The sequence below is a fragment of the Anguilla anguilla genome, chromosome 12 (assembly GCF_013347855.1).
Source record: "Anguilla anguilla isolate fAngAng1 chromosome 12, fAngAng1.pri, whole genome shotgun sequence".
In the NCBI taxonomy this organism is placed as follows: Eukaryota; Metazoa; Chordata; class Actinopteri; order Anguilliformes; family Anguillidae; genus Anguilla; species Anguilla anguilla.
This window is the reverse complement of record NC_049212.1, coordinates 27,605,190-27,623,621: the sequence shown is the minus strand read 5'-3', so window position 1 is coordinate 27,623,621 and position 18,432 is coordinate 27,605,190. Positions and strand designations below refer to the sequence as shown.

Sequence of the window (18,432 nt, the reverse complement as noted above, 5' to 3'; positions counted from 1 at the left end):
GTGTCTTTGTGACAGTTTTCTGTTAAATAAAATAGATTTGATTTTGATTACATTTGCTTTTATTTCCAGTATGCATACAATCACGGTTTGTCTTAAAATATTGAATGTACTAAATTATTTAGATATTTTCCATCAATATACTGGCATATAAAAAAATCACATTATTTCTGGATCCTACTTGGTTGTGGGTCCACTAGGTAGGATAACCATCCATTAGGATAGTATGAGCATCCCTTATTTAAAGACTGCAGGGAGCAGCATGTTGGCAAGGATACCAGCAGCTAGGACGACCAACATACCGCACAGCGCTAACCCCCGGCGCAGAAACAGCTGCCTGAAAGACAGCACCTCCCCCACTGTGGTGAGGGTCCCACCTTCTCTCTCATGCAGCCCTTCCAGGTCTGAGTTGAACTCCCTGTGCTCCCCATCATGGATGCCTGGAGTAATTTCTGGAAGACCTAAACATAAATAATTAACACTTTCATTCAGTGACCTCTGCATGTATACACGGTTGTGTGAATTGCCTACTCAACAATCAACACTGTCACACTTTGTTTCTCCTACCATCAATATGATGAAAACGCTCACAATGGGGGAAAACAACCTGTTGCGCTCCATAGAGTTAATATTAACAGTCGGTGGATTATCAAGATAATAGAAATGCTGAAACACTGTCGTGTGGTGGGCTGTATGAAAAAAAAGGACATGAACCCAGATCCGAAGTTATCAGTGCTCCCGTGCAAAAAGCTGCTTTTAACTAACGGTACTATGGAACGTTGTTAGCTATGTAGTTACATGTCACATAACAACCTAAAAAAACTAAAAGGACTAGGGGTACAGCTAGCAGATACAAAGTTAAGTGTAGGGTATGTGGCCTCACTAATGTTAGCCATTTGGTTAGCTAGCTTACATGTCCAGTCGCCAATGACTTGCTGGCTTTTGAAAAGCAATAGGAGTAGCTGCTGTGGGGGCTGAATCCTCATCTTCGCCTCCCGTGTTCACACGATTAAGAAATTTAAACAAAATACTCTGTTTGGCCTTCACCATTTTATTAACGTTAGTTTCAGAGATGGATACTAGGCAAAAAATAAGGTTCAATTGATTCATCATACATACATCATATACATCATAACATTATACTGTAATGTACACAAAACTTAAATGGCAGGGGAAAAATAAAGCAGCCTATCCAAATTTATGAAAAGAAAGCTTCCATAAGAGTTCAGAGAAGAGTCCACAGGTAACACAAAACATTATGGGCATTAATGCACACTTGCTGGAAGGGGACATTGGAGGTGGTCAATACCCCTCGCTCACACTTGCTTCCTACAGTATTGGGACCAACTTGCATGACAGGCGGGACACTCACTAGTGCGGGGATTTGGCAAAGGAAAGTGCAGGGGGTGAACTGATACCAAAGTCTGAAAGCTCACTGTCACACTGCAGAAATGTATGGAATTTTCCTACATATCTCACATCAAATATTGTTTTTGACCTGTTTGACAGTGACTATTGCCCAACAGTGGGACTCCAGCTGTATTAGCAGGGAATGTTACCATGGGCGCCACCCTGCATCTCCATGGCCTGCGCCTGATCGCTCTGCTCTGTCGTCTGTACTCCAGCCCTGACTTGCGCCTGCAAACATCAACACCCTCATATTATTACAATAATCAGTTAAGATGGTGATGATGGTGCGCATCATGTGGGAACCAGCTGGTCTAGATGTTTTCGTTATCAGCATGACAAAGTTGGTCTTTGAGCACAGCTATTTTCATCATCAGCATGACCAAACTTGTCTATCCAGACAGCTATACCCCCCCCCCCTTTTCCCCCCCACCTGAAGAACATCTGGTTCCTGATTTTAACAGAACTTGGGTCAGGCCAACATATGTATTGCCATCATTCTCTCAGTATAAAACTGAATAGATGTCCATTTTCACACTGCTTTTTAGTATCTCAAAAAATTGTTTTCTTTCTTTAGCTTGAGCAACATCAAAGAGTAGCAGTCGTCTGCTGACATTTACTACAAAAGTAATGCAAGGCTATCGCACATTTCTTTCAGCATCTTGATAAATAAGGAATTATCTTGGCTTAATATTTATAATTTAAGTGCCATGGTATAACCATAAACCATATCAAGCTGTGTGGTTTTCATGATATACAATTTTTTTCTTGATTTGCCTCTGTACTCCTCAAATTTAGAATAGACAATACAACGAGAGCACTGGTGAGCTCAGTAATCGCAAAGGAAGAACTATACACTTTATGACTGAAGAATTCTCACCCTTATATAGAACGTTCCAGAATCTATATACATTGTATTTGTCCTGTTTTGTCATATTGGAGGGGTTGTAACCCCCTATCCTCCCTGTAAGTTATGTCCTTTTTCCAAACAGTAGATTTGAGGGGGAATGGCAATAGGCTGTTTACTACTCCAGGCATGCTTATATGAGAAAAGCATAATTTGCCATGTTTGTTCCCTTATGCCTATATAGTATGTCTGTTACATTTCTAAGCTTAAACTACAAATTAAACTAAAAATTCATTTTAAAGGGCAGCATGTAATAATGCAGATTGAAGAAGCTGACACTCACCTCAATGCCAGCTTTTTTCCAGTCCAGTTTGAGAATGATGATTAAAAACAAACCAGCCTGGAGGAAAACACAAATTAAAAGGCCAGTCCACAAACCTGTGGACAAGAGCAGATATAAGTTACTGCAGACAGGAAAGAGAGCAGCACACAGTACTTTATTTTTCAAGCTGGCAAGCTGGTCTTGCAGGACTTGAGGAAGAAAAGAAATATATGCGCAACATTTGAGATTGAGCAAGGCTGGTGGATTTGGGACAGGGATTTTCACCATGTGGCCAGTGATCCTCACATTATCCTTACCGGTGATTCCAAGATTCGCTGCAAACATCAAGGACATTCCAATGGGATACCCCACGAAGTAGAACCCCACCAGATTGCAAAATGCGGCAATCTTCTGTTTTGCCACCCCTCTCAAAATGCCCCCAATCACACCCTGTGAATGATACAACTCATCACAAGTAGAACTTCACAAGGAAAAAACTTTTGATCAAACTGTTTAATCAACAGTCTCATGAGCAATGCTAAGTAATGCTAGCTCTAATATGTTGAACCATTTAAAATAAATATAAGGCAAATCAGGAATGAATGCACTTTTACAAGTGAGATGGGAGTGTCTGTTACTTACTGCCGTTGCATCAAATAAGTGGAAGGGTGCATAGAGAACCATAACCTCCCCAACTCTTTTCCTGATCTGCCTGTAACCAAAAAGGAAGACAATAATGGATAATATATTGTATTTGTATAGCACCTCTCATAATGTCTCAGGTGCATATCTCAATGTACTCATGTTTCTGTTAAATGACAGGAAGACAACTGTTAGTTTTAATGTATACACAGTATCAGCCAAATGTAAATCAGGATTAAAAATGAATGTACACAATATAAACTATAAGGTTAGCATACCGTTCAATTTAACTGCACTCAAAATTAAGAAAATATCTAGACCTCATATAGTGAGTTTGTTTACCACTAGGGGAGCTGTAGGAAAATTATTTTATTTGGACAGTTTATTTTGTGTATTTTTACAGAACTTAAATTTTCACAAGTAATGCCATTTAGGCCTCTCAAATAAATGTTAAATTGAAATACGTTAGTGTATGAGGTGGTTGATATGTCTTTCCCCAAACCCGGTTGATAATAGGTGTTTGAACTCTATGATCCAACTGTATCATTCCCTCACATCTTGTGTCTTATCTACTTCCCTGGGAAGGAACCACATCAATGATCCATGACCATGAAAAGTTGACAAACATTAGCTTGGTGACCATTATCGAACAGTTTCACTTTCAACATTCAGCAATATCATTTTGTGAGTAACTTGTGCATCATTTTGTGTAGCCGTGCCTACATTGAGGAGCTCAGCCCTTCAGAAGGACTTCAGCATAGACTACTGCTCCTTTGCACTGAGAAGCCAATTCAGGTGGTTCAAACATCTGGTACGAATGCCCTCTGGGCGCCTCCCTTTGGAGGTGTACTGGGCACATCCAACTGGGAGGAGACCCCATGGCAGATCTAGGATATTCTGGAGGGATTACAAATCCCAGTTTGCCTAGAAAAGCAGAGGGATCCCCCTTGTAGGAAGATGCTGGGGAAAGGAGCTTCTGTGCTGCTCTGCTTGCTCTATTGCCACCCAGACCTTGACTTGGACCATGCGGAATAAGAAAATTGCTGGCGGGATGGATGGATAATAGTCACCAAGTTAAACCATGAAAGTGAATGAAACCTTAGAGCCTTCTGGAGGTTCTGAGGACTAGAGTTATTTGGCTGTGGGGAGAGACACGCAAGAAACAGAATGAACACTTTCCCTTATAAGCTTTCGATAGGCCAAAGGAACTGAGTAATGTCAGACACACAAATAATAAGTTGTGGTACTCACTGGTCACTTGTGAAGACAAAGCTAATCACATCCTTTGTCATCCCAATGGTCAGTGCCACACACAAGGCAATCACAACTGCATAACATATAAACAACAAGAAATCACTGAGTTTACATTTTTTAAGTGTTAGTGATATTTAATCATATTTCTTGATAAAAAGAAAGTGAACAACAAAATGTAAACACAACAGTGTTTGAACATTGAAGGGTTCTGGTGGATCTGCAATGATGTGGAGCAACTGACTGTAGTAGACTGTATTTCTGATGTCCACAGTGTGGTGCTTCTCTCTTCCTCATACCTCCACATACTACGGAGACCATGCTGGACAGCTGAGCCTGCTGTGCATTTCCAGCTCCCAGAGCATTCCCCACTCTCACGCTGGCAGCTACACTGAGGCCTAGAGGAAACTGAAGACATATACCATTCTGTTACTAATACCATGGATCTGCTTCAGACACACGGGTATTTAGTACAATCACAGGGACGAGTTTGGGAACCCCTATATTAGAGGATTGCTTTGCTCCTACGTGGGACAGAATACTGTCAAGATGAATACTGTTGCCAAAATGGTAAAGAAAAATGAACCAACCAAGTTGACAGGGTCATTAAACAATGTTTCATTGGATGGGCAGTCATGAGTTAATACCAAAATGAGTTAATGCCAGAACCTACTCAGCGACCTGTGTTGCCCCACCTTCATTTCCCCAGACCCCCTGGGCTCTTGATAATTCATACTGTTTTAGCATATAGAATATATTTACCATAAATGACAGACCAGAGAGCACATTGACGACTGACTGTGAATCCAGTTCCACCTCACTTATTAGACCTGTAGTTGAGATTTGGTGGAAAGAAGTTTTTTTATCATTTCATTTGGTTGGACTCAATTCGGATTTTACAATCTTGTCATTTGCAAGACTGTAGACCAAATACAATGTATAAGGCATTTAATTAACCATGAAAGATAATGGCCTGCTTGATGAATAGGTTTTAAAACATGACATTCGTTATTTACAATACAAAACAGTAACACTAACATAAAAAAGTGAGCAGAGCTCTTAAGTGCTGGAAGATTAAATGATAAAACAGCAGGTAATTTAATAAATAAGCAGTGTGTTCTGTGCTGTCCTCTCAGCAGCATAAATTACATTACATATGATGTACAGATGGGTGACAAATTAAAGGAAAAACCAACATGTAAGTGACAGTAAGGTGTTGGGTCATCACGAGCCACCAGAACAGCTTTAGATTCTACAAGTCTCTGGAACTCTACTCGAGGTATGGAACACCATTCCTCCAAAAGAGATTCCCTAATCTGGTGTTCTGATGATGGTGGTGGAGAGCGCTGTCCAACATGTCGGTCCAAAATCTCCCATAGGTGTTCAATTGGGTTGAGATTGCTAAGGCCATAGCATATGACTCACATCGTTTTCATACACTGCTTCCTATTTTGCCAAAATACACTGCTTCCTTCAAATGCACCAAAATTATGGAACTCTTTACCACAGTACATAAGAGACTGTAAGTCCTTGAGTAGTTTTAATTCTTAAGGCATTACTTTTTACTTATTGCTTTTACTGTACATAAATGTTTATCATTGTATTTAATTAAAATTTTTTTGTTTTTTCGCGTTATTATTTGTTTTATTGCCATTCGTCAGTAATTTTAAAAATATTTAACCTTTTATTTTATGTTCTTTGTTTCTCATAATTTGTTAAACTGTTTTGAATCTTTCTTTTATTTTTCTTATATTTTACCATCTTTAATCATTGTTTCTTATTTAACTAGTTAATTGTTCTACTGTTTACTCTTATGTTCTGTGAAACACTCTGTGATACATCCTACCAACAAAAAGTGCTATATAGAAAGTTACTATTACTATTATTATTATAAATGCGTAAAATATATTAGTTTTACTGTACGAATATCACTAAATATTGGTCCTTATTGAAGAAAAAAGATAACCCCTTCCTCGTCCCTCAGATGATGATGATGCATTTTCATCCAACAAAAGTGCTTACATGGAAGAGGAAAGAGGCTAATTTTTAAAATTGTATTATAACAAACATTATTTTCTGGCACGCTAGCAATTTATATGTTGTTATTTCATTGTAGCATATTGTGTTTCACCTCCATACGCACAGGTAATCAACAAAGCACAATGCCGGTTACCTGCCAGGAATCCGCCAATGTCATATACCCACCACTCCAGACATGTCATGAGCATGCTGGGTATGGCTAAGTTGAGGAAGGATCCCCATTCCTGCAGACATTCCACAGACCAGCCTAAAGGGGTACCAAAGATGTATGTTTGAAACATTATAGCTGCGACACATATGACACCCCATGATTTTTGCTTTCACTTGATAAATATATATCAAGTGTTTACCACAAGCATATTTGCCCACTCTCAAAATATCTCATGCACTGTTATGATCTTGGGTCATCACTTGAATACACAGGAATGAGTTCAAAAGGCAGGTGATGGCAATTTGGAGTGCAGTACTAGCCAAGTTATTTATCCTTTGCACTGGAACTCACCTCCCCAGGTGGGCTTATGCAAACCCTTGCAGTAAATGTAGGCAAACAGGAACAGAGCCAGGTAGTACTGGGATATGGTGTTGGCTGCAGCTGAACCACTGTAAATAATGCCATATTTATTGATTATTCTACAAGCCAGAACACTGAAGTCTTTTCTCAACGTGTCAGCTTTGAGTACTCACACTACACCAAGGTCCAGTACAAACAGGAAGATGTAGTTGATCAATGCATTCAGGACATTTCCCACAATTCCTGTGATCACCTGGGGCCATATTATACCCTGAAATGAATGCTTTATTAAAATGAAGCCTAAGGAAAAACAGCCATTCATATGTTGACAAGTGAAGCAGTCTGTGCTTTTTTACCTGAGTTTGAAGATACCTTCCTTGTAGCTGGAATAAAAATACTGCCTGTAAGGAGCACACATTTAAATGCATTAGTAAATGAGGTGCCAAATGCAGTCGGTGTATTGTGTCTGACATGGTTGATGATTGGTCATACGACAAACTGATGTATCCACTTGATGCCAAACTAGTTACCATTGGCACCAATTTGTGTATGAATCACAGTTTTTCATAATCCTGTTTTATTAAACCTGCTGACCACGCATGCACTTGTCTGTTTATGTGTGTGTGTTTGTGTGTGTGTGTGTGTGTGTGTGTGTGCGTGCACATACATACGTGTCTTCTCATAATTGTGAGTGAATTTATGTATGTGCTGTGTTGGAGAATGTGCATGTTTGTGTGTTTACTCACAGGTAGTGCAGGCATAAAGACCTTCACATACATCTGGGCCAGCCTTAAGGGGTCAGAAAGAGCTCCATCAGAGTATGAAATAGTAAAACAAAAAACACAACAAAAAACAATAACAGAATGGTGGCTGAATCCAGATTCTAGAAGCCTTATTTTAAGTCAACATTTAAAGGCAACAGATTTTAGTTAAAGGGCATAGACATTGCTTCCTTGCCTGGCCACCTCTGGGGTTTGCTTGACAGCCAGGACGAAGGATTCTGTATTCATAAGAATAGCCCAGCATGGGCAACAAGCCAGAAGTAAAATTAGGATACCCCTCTGCAGAATGACCCCCACTCTCTTTAAGTTACAGCTCCCAAAGGTCTGCAAGAGGAGAAAACAAGAGTTCAGTTTACTTAAGTGACCTGGGGAAACAGACTGTCTTGAACCATTTGAGTAGTACTTAATGTGACCAAAAATGAATTTCGTAACTTTTACATATAATTACTTTCTTTATTGTTTTTAATTAAGGTGAAACTACTCAAATTCTTATATGTGTGAGATGTACCGTCAGATGCCTGCTAGGACAAAATCTGACAGCCCATAACAAAACAGAAATAAAAAGATAAGGACGTACACAATTACCTGAGATAATAATGTGTCACATACTGACGCTAATCCAAATCCAACTGAAACAGCTGTAACATTGATCACCTAGCAGATAAAAGATGAGCAAAAATATTATTGAAACTTCAGTAACATTTTATTTTAAGGTCCACTAAACCATTTTAAATAGCATTTTAACAATTAGTAAACATACTATAAATCATTTATATTTGTTTACATTAATAAACACGTTTAAAAAAAATTGTGTTAACAAATGTTTTCATCATTTCTTAGTTCAATAACAGTACAAAAACAAAAACAACACAATAGCTACATTAACATTAAGGTCCTTTAAATGGTTTTTAAAAAGTTATAAATTACTGTTAAATAGATAGTAAGTTATGATTGTTCATGATGGCTTAAGAACACTCTTGATCTACCCATGCTAAGAACACTGTATGTTGGCTTATAAAATTATATAATCATAAAGCATCTGAATATCATTTGTTATTGTCTTGGCTTGTAAGGTTTTTTATGCCTGGTAGTTTATTAATATTAATAAATACATGAACTAATTATAGTTACAGACTTACAGTTTACTAATGGTTAAAATACAATTTAATAATGCTTAATTTATAGTTTAGAAACAGACCTTAAATTAATATTTATTACCAGCAAATTAGATTTCAGATGTTACATTGGGAAATAATTGTTTTTCAGTGTGAACACTGAACATTGGGAAACAATAACACATAATATGAAGCAACCTCTGTTTCACAAATCTATGGAAATATTTCTGAAGTGGTCAATGTGAGAGAGAATGAATTGACAATGTAGCCTAGGCTGCCACAGTACAGCTAGGCGAATTAGCGCTCTGTATGTCCAGACATCGGGCTCATCAGGATTCTGGAATTACAGTCAATTGTTATGTTTGTATACTATGAGATGTTTATTTTGATCTAATGTTACATATAAATTAGTGTCTTCACACAAACCGCAATGTCATACCATAAAAGATCATACCTACCATGCATAAAACACTTGCAAATCACCCGCTTAATCTGTTCATAATGCCATCATAATGTTTAATACCATAAAACCACTCCCTTACAAAAAAGAAAAGGAAAACTGTAGGCTACACATGACGGCTTTAAATATACACCCACTAGTCTGACTTTGACAACTCTGGGACTAAACTGGCTCTTTTAGTTAATAAAATGCAAAAGCAAGTCAGCTTTCTTATGTTTATCTTATACTACTGTGCTTATAAAGCTCTGTAGGATCCACCTTTTCAAAGTTCCCTTCAGCATAAATTTTTTATTTTGTTCCTGCAAAAATGCCTTTCGTTTCTGTCTCATACCGACAAATCCACAAACTTGCCTAATGCATTCTGTGTCGGCAATTCAAATCCTCTTAATGAAGGTATTGATCATGTTCGAAAAGCAACACTCATAAGAACACATTTTGGAGCATGGACTTTCAGGCGATCAGAAAATACATTGGCATGGTTTCAGATATCAATCCTGTTGTCACATACTCTAAATCTGAACCCATGCCAATGTATTTTCTGATGGCCTGAAAGTAGAGGAAAAAAGAATAGTTAAATCATTGCACTGAATGGCCAAATCATCTATTCGACTAAGAAATTTTGAGTTTTGAGTCATGTACAGTCATAGTACATAGCATACTATGTATACTGGCATATGTACTACAGTATACCACAGTAAAATGTCATGTAGGAACCTATAGTCTCACAGTAAAACATTCATTGGCACTGTAGACCAACACATGGTAAACAGTATTCATTAAACCTAATAATACAGTTTGGTGGTTAAAGGATCCTATTGTCTCTGACAATTTTGAAACAAAACATTAATTGGTATGTCACAGAAAAAATCTAATACTAATAAGGACAGATAGGACTGATTATTTCAGAGATGTCACTCACAGCTGTTGCCAGACCAACTGCAGCCAGCTCTGTCTTCCCCAGATTTCCACAGAATGCGGTGCTGACAAGAGGTATAAAAAACATAAGAAGCTCAGAAATGAGCTGAGAAAGAGAGAGGGGGGGGGGGGTAACTGTTAAACATGACCATAGAACCTAGAGTTATCGCAATGTTTTTCCAAGTTCCTGTTGTTGACTATACACCAGAGTAAATTAAAATAAATGGAATATTATTATTATTATTATTATTATTATTATTATTATTATTATTATTAATTTTTCATTTCTGTTTTCATAAAAAGCTAATAACATAATGTTCAAATTATTCCAAATATTTAATTGCTGATCATTCAAATGAAATTAATCAGTCCTGGTTCTCAACTACTCTAATTGGGAGAGAGGGGAGTCACAGATTTTAGGGGTGCAACTTTTTAATCAGGGCATAGTGTGTGCCATACAATTTACAGGCTCTTTTCATCTTTTGTATGCTAATGTGTATTATACACAGTGTGGTCCATAAGTATTTGGGCAGTGACACAATTTTTTGTTGTTTTGGCTCTGTACTCCAGAAAATTGGATTTGAAACAAAACAATGAATATGTGGTTTAAGCGCAGACTACCAGCTCCAATTTGAAATGGTTGCTATGTACTACTTCCTCTGACATCTAGCTCCGACATTGTCTGCAACAGTATAGCTGATAGCGAGAAAAAAAAATTAGTTAGCTAGCTAGCTACAAGTTGCAATGCTTCTGTGGGTGGTTCTGCTGTTGGGGAACTTGCAAAACTGACATGCATTACCTTGAATGTTTGGAGAGGAGGGGGTCATTTTTATTCCATTTCTCAAGCCAAAATCAAACTTGAAAAAGTGTTGTGGATAAAACTTGGACAGATGTGGTCAATACAGCAGACAGATTCAGCTAGCTACATTTGCATGAAGGTAAGCTATAATCCGCCATTTAATAACATTAGATAACATGTCTAGTCTATTAACCGAAGGTGTGTGCGTAAGAGAGTAAAAGATCAATAAATTCTACATATTAAGGCACAGGAAGACTGTGTATCTAATAAACAACTGGTGCTAGCAGAGTCTAGAGGCCAGGGGTAAATCCCATAAAGACCTCTATGTGAGAGGCTAAATACCTCTGAGTGAAAGGGAAAAGACCTCAGGGATAAGGCTGGATCAAAAGACCTCTATTAAGGAGGCAAAATACATTACCTGTAAGGCAAAAGACCCTGAGTAGGATTACTGTGAGGCAAAAAAGACCTTTTGAGAGAGGCACACTTGAAAGTGTTGTGTTACATTCTGCTTTGTATTGGGTTTTTTGCATTGTTGTATTGTCATCTTGTGAGCCAAAAAAGTTTTTCAGTATTCCACAACGTGATTATAACAGTATTATAATGGCAGATGGCTCTCCTTTTAAGACCACCCAACCTTTTGAGATATCTACAAAGAAGTTATGGATATCTTGAAAGGAGACCGATCTTATTTTGGAGATATCTTTGATTATCATTCGGTCTGGTCGGAATGCATTTATAGATATCTTCAGTTATCATTATGACTAATCAAAATACAGTTGTAGATATGCAAGAAGGTCTTTGTTCTATTTACTTCTCACTCTGCCTGCACAAAACAGAGGTCGGTTGCACGACAAACCAAAGGGATAAATGGAGTTATCAACTGAATCATTATCATTACATAACTAAGAAATATGCAGAATTGAAGTTTCTGATAGTTGGGGTTGTGTTCATTAACTGCATAGTGTCGAGGGGATAGCTGTCTCATTAGACTGGTTTTCCTACCTGCTTTACATAACAACTGTTGACTTTCCACTGGATACAAATCCAGACATTAGGAAAATCATGTATGAAACCTAATGGGTGTGAAAATAACCACTGTGCTTATTCTAAAATGCCCTCTGCCATGTTATTGGTGTTCTCAGAAAAAGGTTTTATATGTTACAGTGGGGCTGGGACTAGATTAATGGGTGAAAAGTGTGTGTAATTACACTGATAACTGTGATTCTTCAAGAAATACGATAGCTGCTATTACTAAACCAGATGGAACTAAGTATACTATTACAGCACATAAGTGTAGAATGTTCAGACTCCAGTACACCTTGCAACAATGGAGTATGTTTGTGGAAAGAAGGCAAATGCATGGTTGTCAGCGGGGTGGAGTGGGGTACCGTATGTGATGTATGTAGTAGGACAAATAATTAATGAGATTAAACAAATGGCTGTGATAACTGAATCTGTAGCTAATGATACAATGTGCCGTTGTGCATTGGGTGAGTGAACAATCATCATTTGAGTTCCTATCTCCTTAAAACTGTCCCACCAGACATGGATTTAATTATTACCAGGAAAACCACCCCTCACAACAGCAAAAGCTCTACAAGATCCAAACTCAGATGAACATTATGCTGTATTTACTAACTCTGGCAGCTCTGAATGACTTGTTCTTTTTGCGAAAGGATTCTGCCATGTGCATTTCAGCCAGAGACACTGATTATGAAATCTGTATGCTTATTGGAAAATTAAAGTATGTCATTTTACTGCTGTTATTATCCGGTAATGTGCAACTAAATCCTGGTCCTATACAATCTATTCCAACTCTAGTAGATTTTAAAAAATAGAACCGGTCTTGGCTTTGTGAACTTTAATGTTAGAAGTCTTCTTCCTAAAATGAATATGATTGGGTTAAAACGACGAATATGGACATTCTGGTTTTATCCAAAACATGGTTAAAGAAATTGGTACCTGCTACTTTCTACAGGTCAGGCTTGTCTAACTTGGGTGTAAGTGCCAGACTCTTTCTGCAGAAATAAATCCTATTTCTTATATGGATATACTGTACCTTGTTGTGCCTAGTTATTATAAGGGGAGCATTTTCTCTGCTCAACAGTATTTACATCCATATTGGGTGTTCCGAGTAGGGATTATATCATTCTGTTTTAGAAGTAATCCCCCAATTTTAGGGGACCATAAGTAATTGGACAAATTAAGTTTAAATGAAGTCATCATATTTAGTACTTGGTTATAAATCCTTTACATTCAATGACTGTTTGAAGTCAACAACCCAGAGATATGACCAGATGCTCTACCAGGCCTGTACTGCGGTCATCTTCAGTTTCTGTTCATGTTTCAGACACTTTTTGCCTTCAGTCTTGTCTTCAGCATGTTCCACTGATTGACTTGGTCAGCAAAGAACATTGCAGTTTTTTCCCTGAAAAACTCATTGTCCTGCTGCAAGATGAAGCACCTTCAAAAGCATTTTGAGGAATTTGGCTGGATCTGAACAGATGAGATGTTTATGTACACTTCAGAATTCATCCTGCTGCTGGCGTCAGCAGTCACATCATCAGTAAAAAGAAGTGAGCCAGTTCCAGTAGTAAGCCACAACACTACCTCCACCATGTTTCACAGATGGGGCAGGGTGCTTTGGATCATGAGCAGTTATTTTCTTTCCATACTTTCCTTTTTGCATCACTTTGATACAGGTTAAGACTCACCTCATCTGTCCATAAGACCTTGTTCTAGGACTCTACCGTTTTTAATTAACGTTGTTGTCCTCTCCTGGCACTGATTACCACATCCATAGCTCCATTCATTGCCAGTGAAAACTCCTGTCCCCATTCAACCACAGAATCCAAGGCCTTCTGAGACCCCATCAGGAGCTCCGTGATTATAAGGTCATCGGCATATTTCACTGGGATAACAGAGGGAGGCAAAAGTGAATCCAGGCTGTTGATGCAAATGACAAAGAGCAATGGGGACATTAGCCCCCCCCTGGGGGACACCGGCTGGTATTGCACAGGGATCAGACACACAGGAACCCCACTGCACCCTTTGCTCTCTGTCACTCAGATAGCTCTTCACAGTGAGCCAAAGGGGGCGTCTGACACACGTCAGCCAGAGTATGAAGCAATTGACAGTGTTTTATTGTGTCAAAAGCACAGGAAAAATCAACAAAAACAGCATGAACATCCATTTTGGGGTTGTTATTGAGTGCTTTGTGCCAGCATTTACCAGCAATCCACATGATGGTTTGATGGTCAGAGGTGCCAACAGGGGGCAGATGCACAGGTGGCTCATACATGGAATAAATGTTGGTCAAAATTGAATCAGGTTGACTGGCTTTTCTCGTTGCACCAGCCACAACTTGTTTCAGTCTATGTCTGATGCAGATAGTGTCAGACTTGTACATATTCTTGTCCCCAAGAATGACAACTGCAGCATGCTGGTAACTACATTCGATGTTGCCAAGGCAATGATCCAGATACTGTGTGATTATTGTGTCTGGTTTGGCCATCGCTGAGGAGCGTGGTGGAATGTACAGCACTGCAGCGATGATGGAACTAAGCCCACGGCGAAGACGTTTAGGGCGCAACCAGACCCATAAGGCTTCATACTCATCTTCCTCCAAGTGAGTCAGTCGTTTCTGTGTGATGTTATTACAAGCATACAGAGTGACTCCTCCTCCTCCGCTGCCCTCACGATCACGCCAATGTAAAATGTATCCAGGAAAAGTTACAATAGAGTCTGGAATGTCAGCATTTAGCTAAGTCTCTTACACGGCGACAACAGCTGAATTGTTGTTCACTGACATACTATGTAACTCATCGCATTTGTGGCGTAGCGAACGCACATTAGAAAGGAGAAATCCGGGCAAGGATGGCTTTGGTTTGTTCTGAGTTGTGCTTATATGGACTAGGTTTATAGAATGGGAGCAAACCACTAAACAGTCTTTGCCGAGTCAACTGTGGTTCGGTGCAAGCTGTGGTTTCACAGAAAGTTTGGCGATTACCAACAATTGTGCGTATTGGACGAAAAACATTCTTTATTACCCCTTGGGCGAGATCTAAGTCGTAGTATTCCATTAAGCTGAAGTTTAGACTTCAGGGGCGTAGCAAATTTACTCAGGCTTCTTAAAAAGTGTGTATTGGTGGTGTATCCAAGTTGTGCCATTATCAACAGAAAAACAAAAACATTAACTCAAAAAGTTTCCAGTAGTAGTCACCATCCAGATCCACTCATTATGTCCCATCTATATCCTATGGATAGCCCACAGAGTTCTTGGACTTGAAAAAATAAAGTCAGAGGCTAGGTGCATATATGAAGGAGAAGGCCGTGTTTCCTATAATCCATCCAAAATCTTTAAAGGTGAATTTCATCCAAATGTCTTGACCCTCAGATTACCCATGTTGTCTTTCAAATATTTGATTTCTCTATGTAGGCCTATTTCTTAGCTAATACTGTGTTAAAATCAATAAATAGAGCAGTAAAAGTTTAAAATCTTGGAGCCCAAATTCATGCGGCTGCCCTTAGAAGCGCCACCTAGAGTGCATCTCACCTCTAGAGTGCATTTCATAATAATATTTCCAAACTCCCTTTTTCATTTCATAATGAGACTTTTCAAAATGGCATGACTTCCTGTCAATCAACACCAGCAGGGCTGGAAATGCCCATTGATTGTGATCTTTTGCAATTGATTAACTTAGTCTTGTTCAAAGAGCAGCTGAATTTATATTTGACCTGCACCACTTTGTTTTACAGTTTGATCTAGTTTCATGAGTCAGGGCTTTACACAGGGCTTTACACATTCATTTTCATATAGAACACTTTATGCAAATGAGGTAGACACACCTATACCACACACCCCAGGACGCATTTTAAAAAACTGTATAGGAGGCGGAGTCAGGCTGAAACAACAAGTACAATTACTCTTTAAATTTTGCTACCTATGCTCCTGTCAATTCTGTAACCTTTTAATATTCAGATCAGGAGGTGCAAGGCAATGCATCTGCTGATTGTATGATGCAGATGTTTTCTGCACACATGACAAGAAAACAATTTTCCGGGTATTTTAGCCAGTGAGTTGTTCCAGTTTGCATTACATGAGTGAAAACAAAAAGTCAGCGCACAAGCTTGGACCAAAAAAATCATACTTTCAGTTGTAATCATGATTTAATAATAGCCTATATTTTATGAGACCGATTAATTATGAAACTGCTTTTATTTTTGCTACACGAGGTAATATTCATATCTCCTGCATTCATTGGTGACTACTTTTGAGGATTATGAAAACGGATACGTTTTAATTAAGTCTTCGCTATTCTAAAGTTTTCCCCCTACATCATGAAGATTAGCTTGTGTGTGTTTTTGCGATTTAATTTCATTCCTATAAAGTAGGCCTATTTGCATTCATGCAATTTTTGTGGATGCATTATTTATTTGACCTATTTGCAGCCTATATTGTAAATTTGTTCAGGGAGCGAGTATAAAAATTGCGGGCTATAATTTTAACATGCAGATATTTGCCGTGCTGCGGCTTTTCCTGAATGTGTAAAAGCAACCAATGACCGTGAGTGACCACGTCCCGCTCATGTACATTGGCAGGACGTTACAATTTTAATGTCTCGTTATGAAATTAAAAATGGAGTTCGTCATTCGGAAATAATTCATTCGGAAAAGTGCCACAATGAAATGAAAAAAGCCATTAGCAAATACAACATATTAAGAAATAAAATATGGTCACGTTGTGAAAATAACAATCACGAGATGTCAATTATTTAAATATTTCGAAATAAAACGATTTATTTATTTAATAATTGAACTATTTATTAATATAATTCCACATTATTATTTATTTTATTATTTAATTTTGGCACGTTTAGTCCTCCATAGACCACAACGGGCTGTTAAACTACTCAACGGCTACGTTAAGGACTTGGACATTGCGAAGTAGCCTATCCTAGAGAAAAATGAGAACAGTTGGGAAAAACAGATTCACACTAGAAAAATAGACAGTAGGAAAAGATAAGCACAAACGAATCTCACCAGGGGTCCAGCTAATTGTGCTAACTGAAGGATTTCTTTCCAGAAGTCGAGAGGTATCCCACGCCTCAGACGCCTGTAAAATCCGTAAACATTTTGTTGACTTGAGTCCGAGTTTGTGACAGCCTTTCTGTCCGAATAATGGTTTCCGTTCATCTCGCTAGTTTCAACGTGGGTCGTCTCCATTCTGTAGCAAAATGCATAAGTAGACCTACCCTATATTAGCCTACAGCGTAAACTAGGCTACGATGCACGCCTTTCTGGTGCTATGGAAATATTTGTAGCTGAATAGGCCTACGGATCGTCACTTTAGGCAAAATAGGCTAACTTTTAAGATATCTTAGCACCGCCCCAAAAATAACTGGACAAGCTGTGCCTATAAGGAAATTGCCTACAGCGATGTTAAGGTGAAAACGACATCCTTGATTACAATGAACTTCCACCAAACCTCCTCTTGCATAAGCGACCTCTCATTTTCAGTCTCATTTAAATGTTGTACGTTTTTAAAATAGGTGGACTGCCTGTGGAAGTGCAAACTAAATGTTCTCTGTGGTGTGAAAACAAGAAAAGAGGGGAGCAAAATTGTTTTTTCTTTCTTTCTTTGTTTTGCACATTTTGAAATTGTATCAGCTGCGATGCTCATTTAAATATTACCTGTTCATTCGATTTCATCCGTCTGGTCCCGTTGTGGGCTATGCCATTGGAATAACATTGAGTTAAATATGCCGACAATAAAATATTACAATCGTGTAAGTAATGTAAGGCAACAGCATAAAACCATTGTAGCTACATAACGTTTTGCCAAATTCTGTCAATCAGAATGTCACATGAAAAGTAGCATTGAATGATTACATGGTCAGTATTATGCTATATGGGTAAGCCTACAGAAATCGTATAATTAGCCTACTATAATACATCAGCCCACAAGGGTAAATGCACAGTTGTTATTACTAACAGTTAACTTAGATCCTGTGCATGACCTGTAGGTTATTGATAATTGTGTTGTTGTAAGGGTGTCGCTCGGCTAGTGAAGCACAGTAAACGTGTTGTAAAGCAATGGTCTCGCAGCAGGTCCCAGTGACAATATTCTCGAGTGACGCAACCCTCAAATTCAAATATAACGACTTCTCCCTTGCCTTGGGGGATTTCGCCTTCAGCTGACTGGTAAAGCGCTTTCCAATTGAATCTTTGGACTTGTGAGAGGCCCGCACATCGGCCGCAGGCAAATCTCCTCGTTACACAAGTGCCTCCACACACACGAACCAAAACACTGTGACTTCAATAATTAACAATCGATATCACCCA

The 18,432-nt window shown here is 38.6% G+C and overlaps 1 protein-coding gene across 2 annotated transcripts; it reads right to left on the bottom strand.

The window, feature by feature from the left end:
• LOC118210453 (multidrug and toxin extrusion protein 1-like) lies at positions 1-17,558 on the bottom strand. 2 transcript variants are annotated; one of them, XM_035386667.1, is made up of 17 exons: positions 17,131-17,558; positions 10,294-10,395; positions 8,385-8,453; positions 7,975-8,123; positions 7,764-7,806; positions 7,374-7,418; positions 7,191-7,288; positions 7,009-7,106; positions 6,640-6,753; positions 5,229-5,296; positions 4,766-4,874; positions 4,467-4,542; positions 3,216-3,285; positions 2,891-3,023; positions 2,595-2,689; positions 1,557-1,635; positions 1-458 (listed from the first exon to the last, which is right to left on the bottom strand). In XM_035386667.1, exons 1-17 carry the CDS (start codon positions 17,311-17,313, stop codon positions 235-237), a joined length of 1,755 nt encoding a protein of 584 aa, XP_035242558.1. In that variant the 5' UTR covers positions 17,314-17,558; the 3' UTR covers positions 1-234. The 2 variants fall into 2 exon arrangements, with proteins under 2 accessions (XP_035242558.1, XP_035242559.1); XM_035386668.1 differs by lacking the exon at positions 10,294-10,395.
• Between the last annotated feature and the right edge of the window lie 874 nt (positions 17,559-18,432).

Bases quoted from the DNA above. Each gene is read 5' to 3' on its own strand.
- LOC118210453 (XM_035386667.1), bottom strand. From the start codon at position 17,313: ATGGAGACGACCCACGTTGAAACTAGCGAGATGAACGGAAACCATTAT. The intron at 7,419-7,763 runs GTGAGTAAACAC...TGCTCCTTACAG, and splicing joins TCTTTATGCCTGCACTACCT to GCAGTATTTTTATTCCAGCT. The intron at 459-1,556 runs GTAACATTCCCT...ATTTATGTTTAG, and splicing joins GATGCAGGGTGGCGCCCATG to GTCTTCCAGAAATTACTCCA.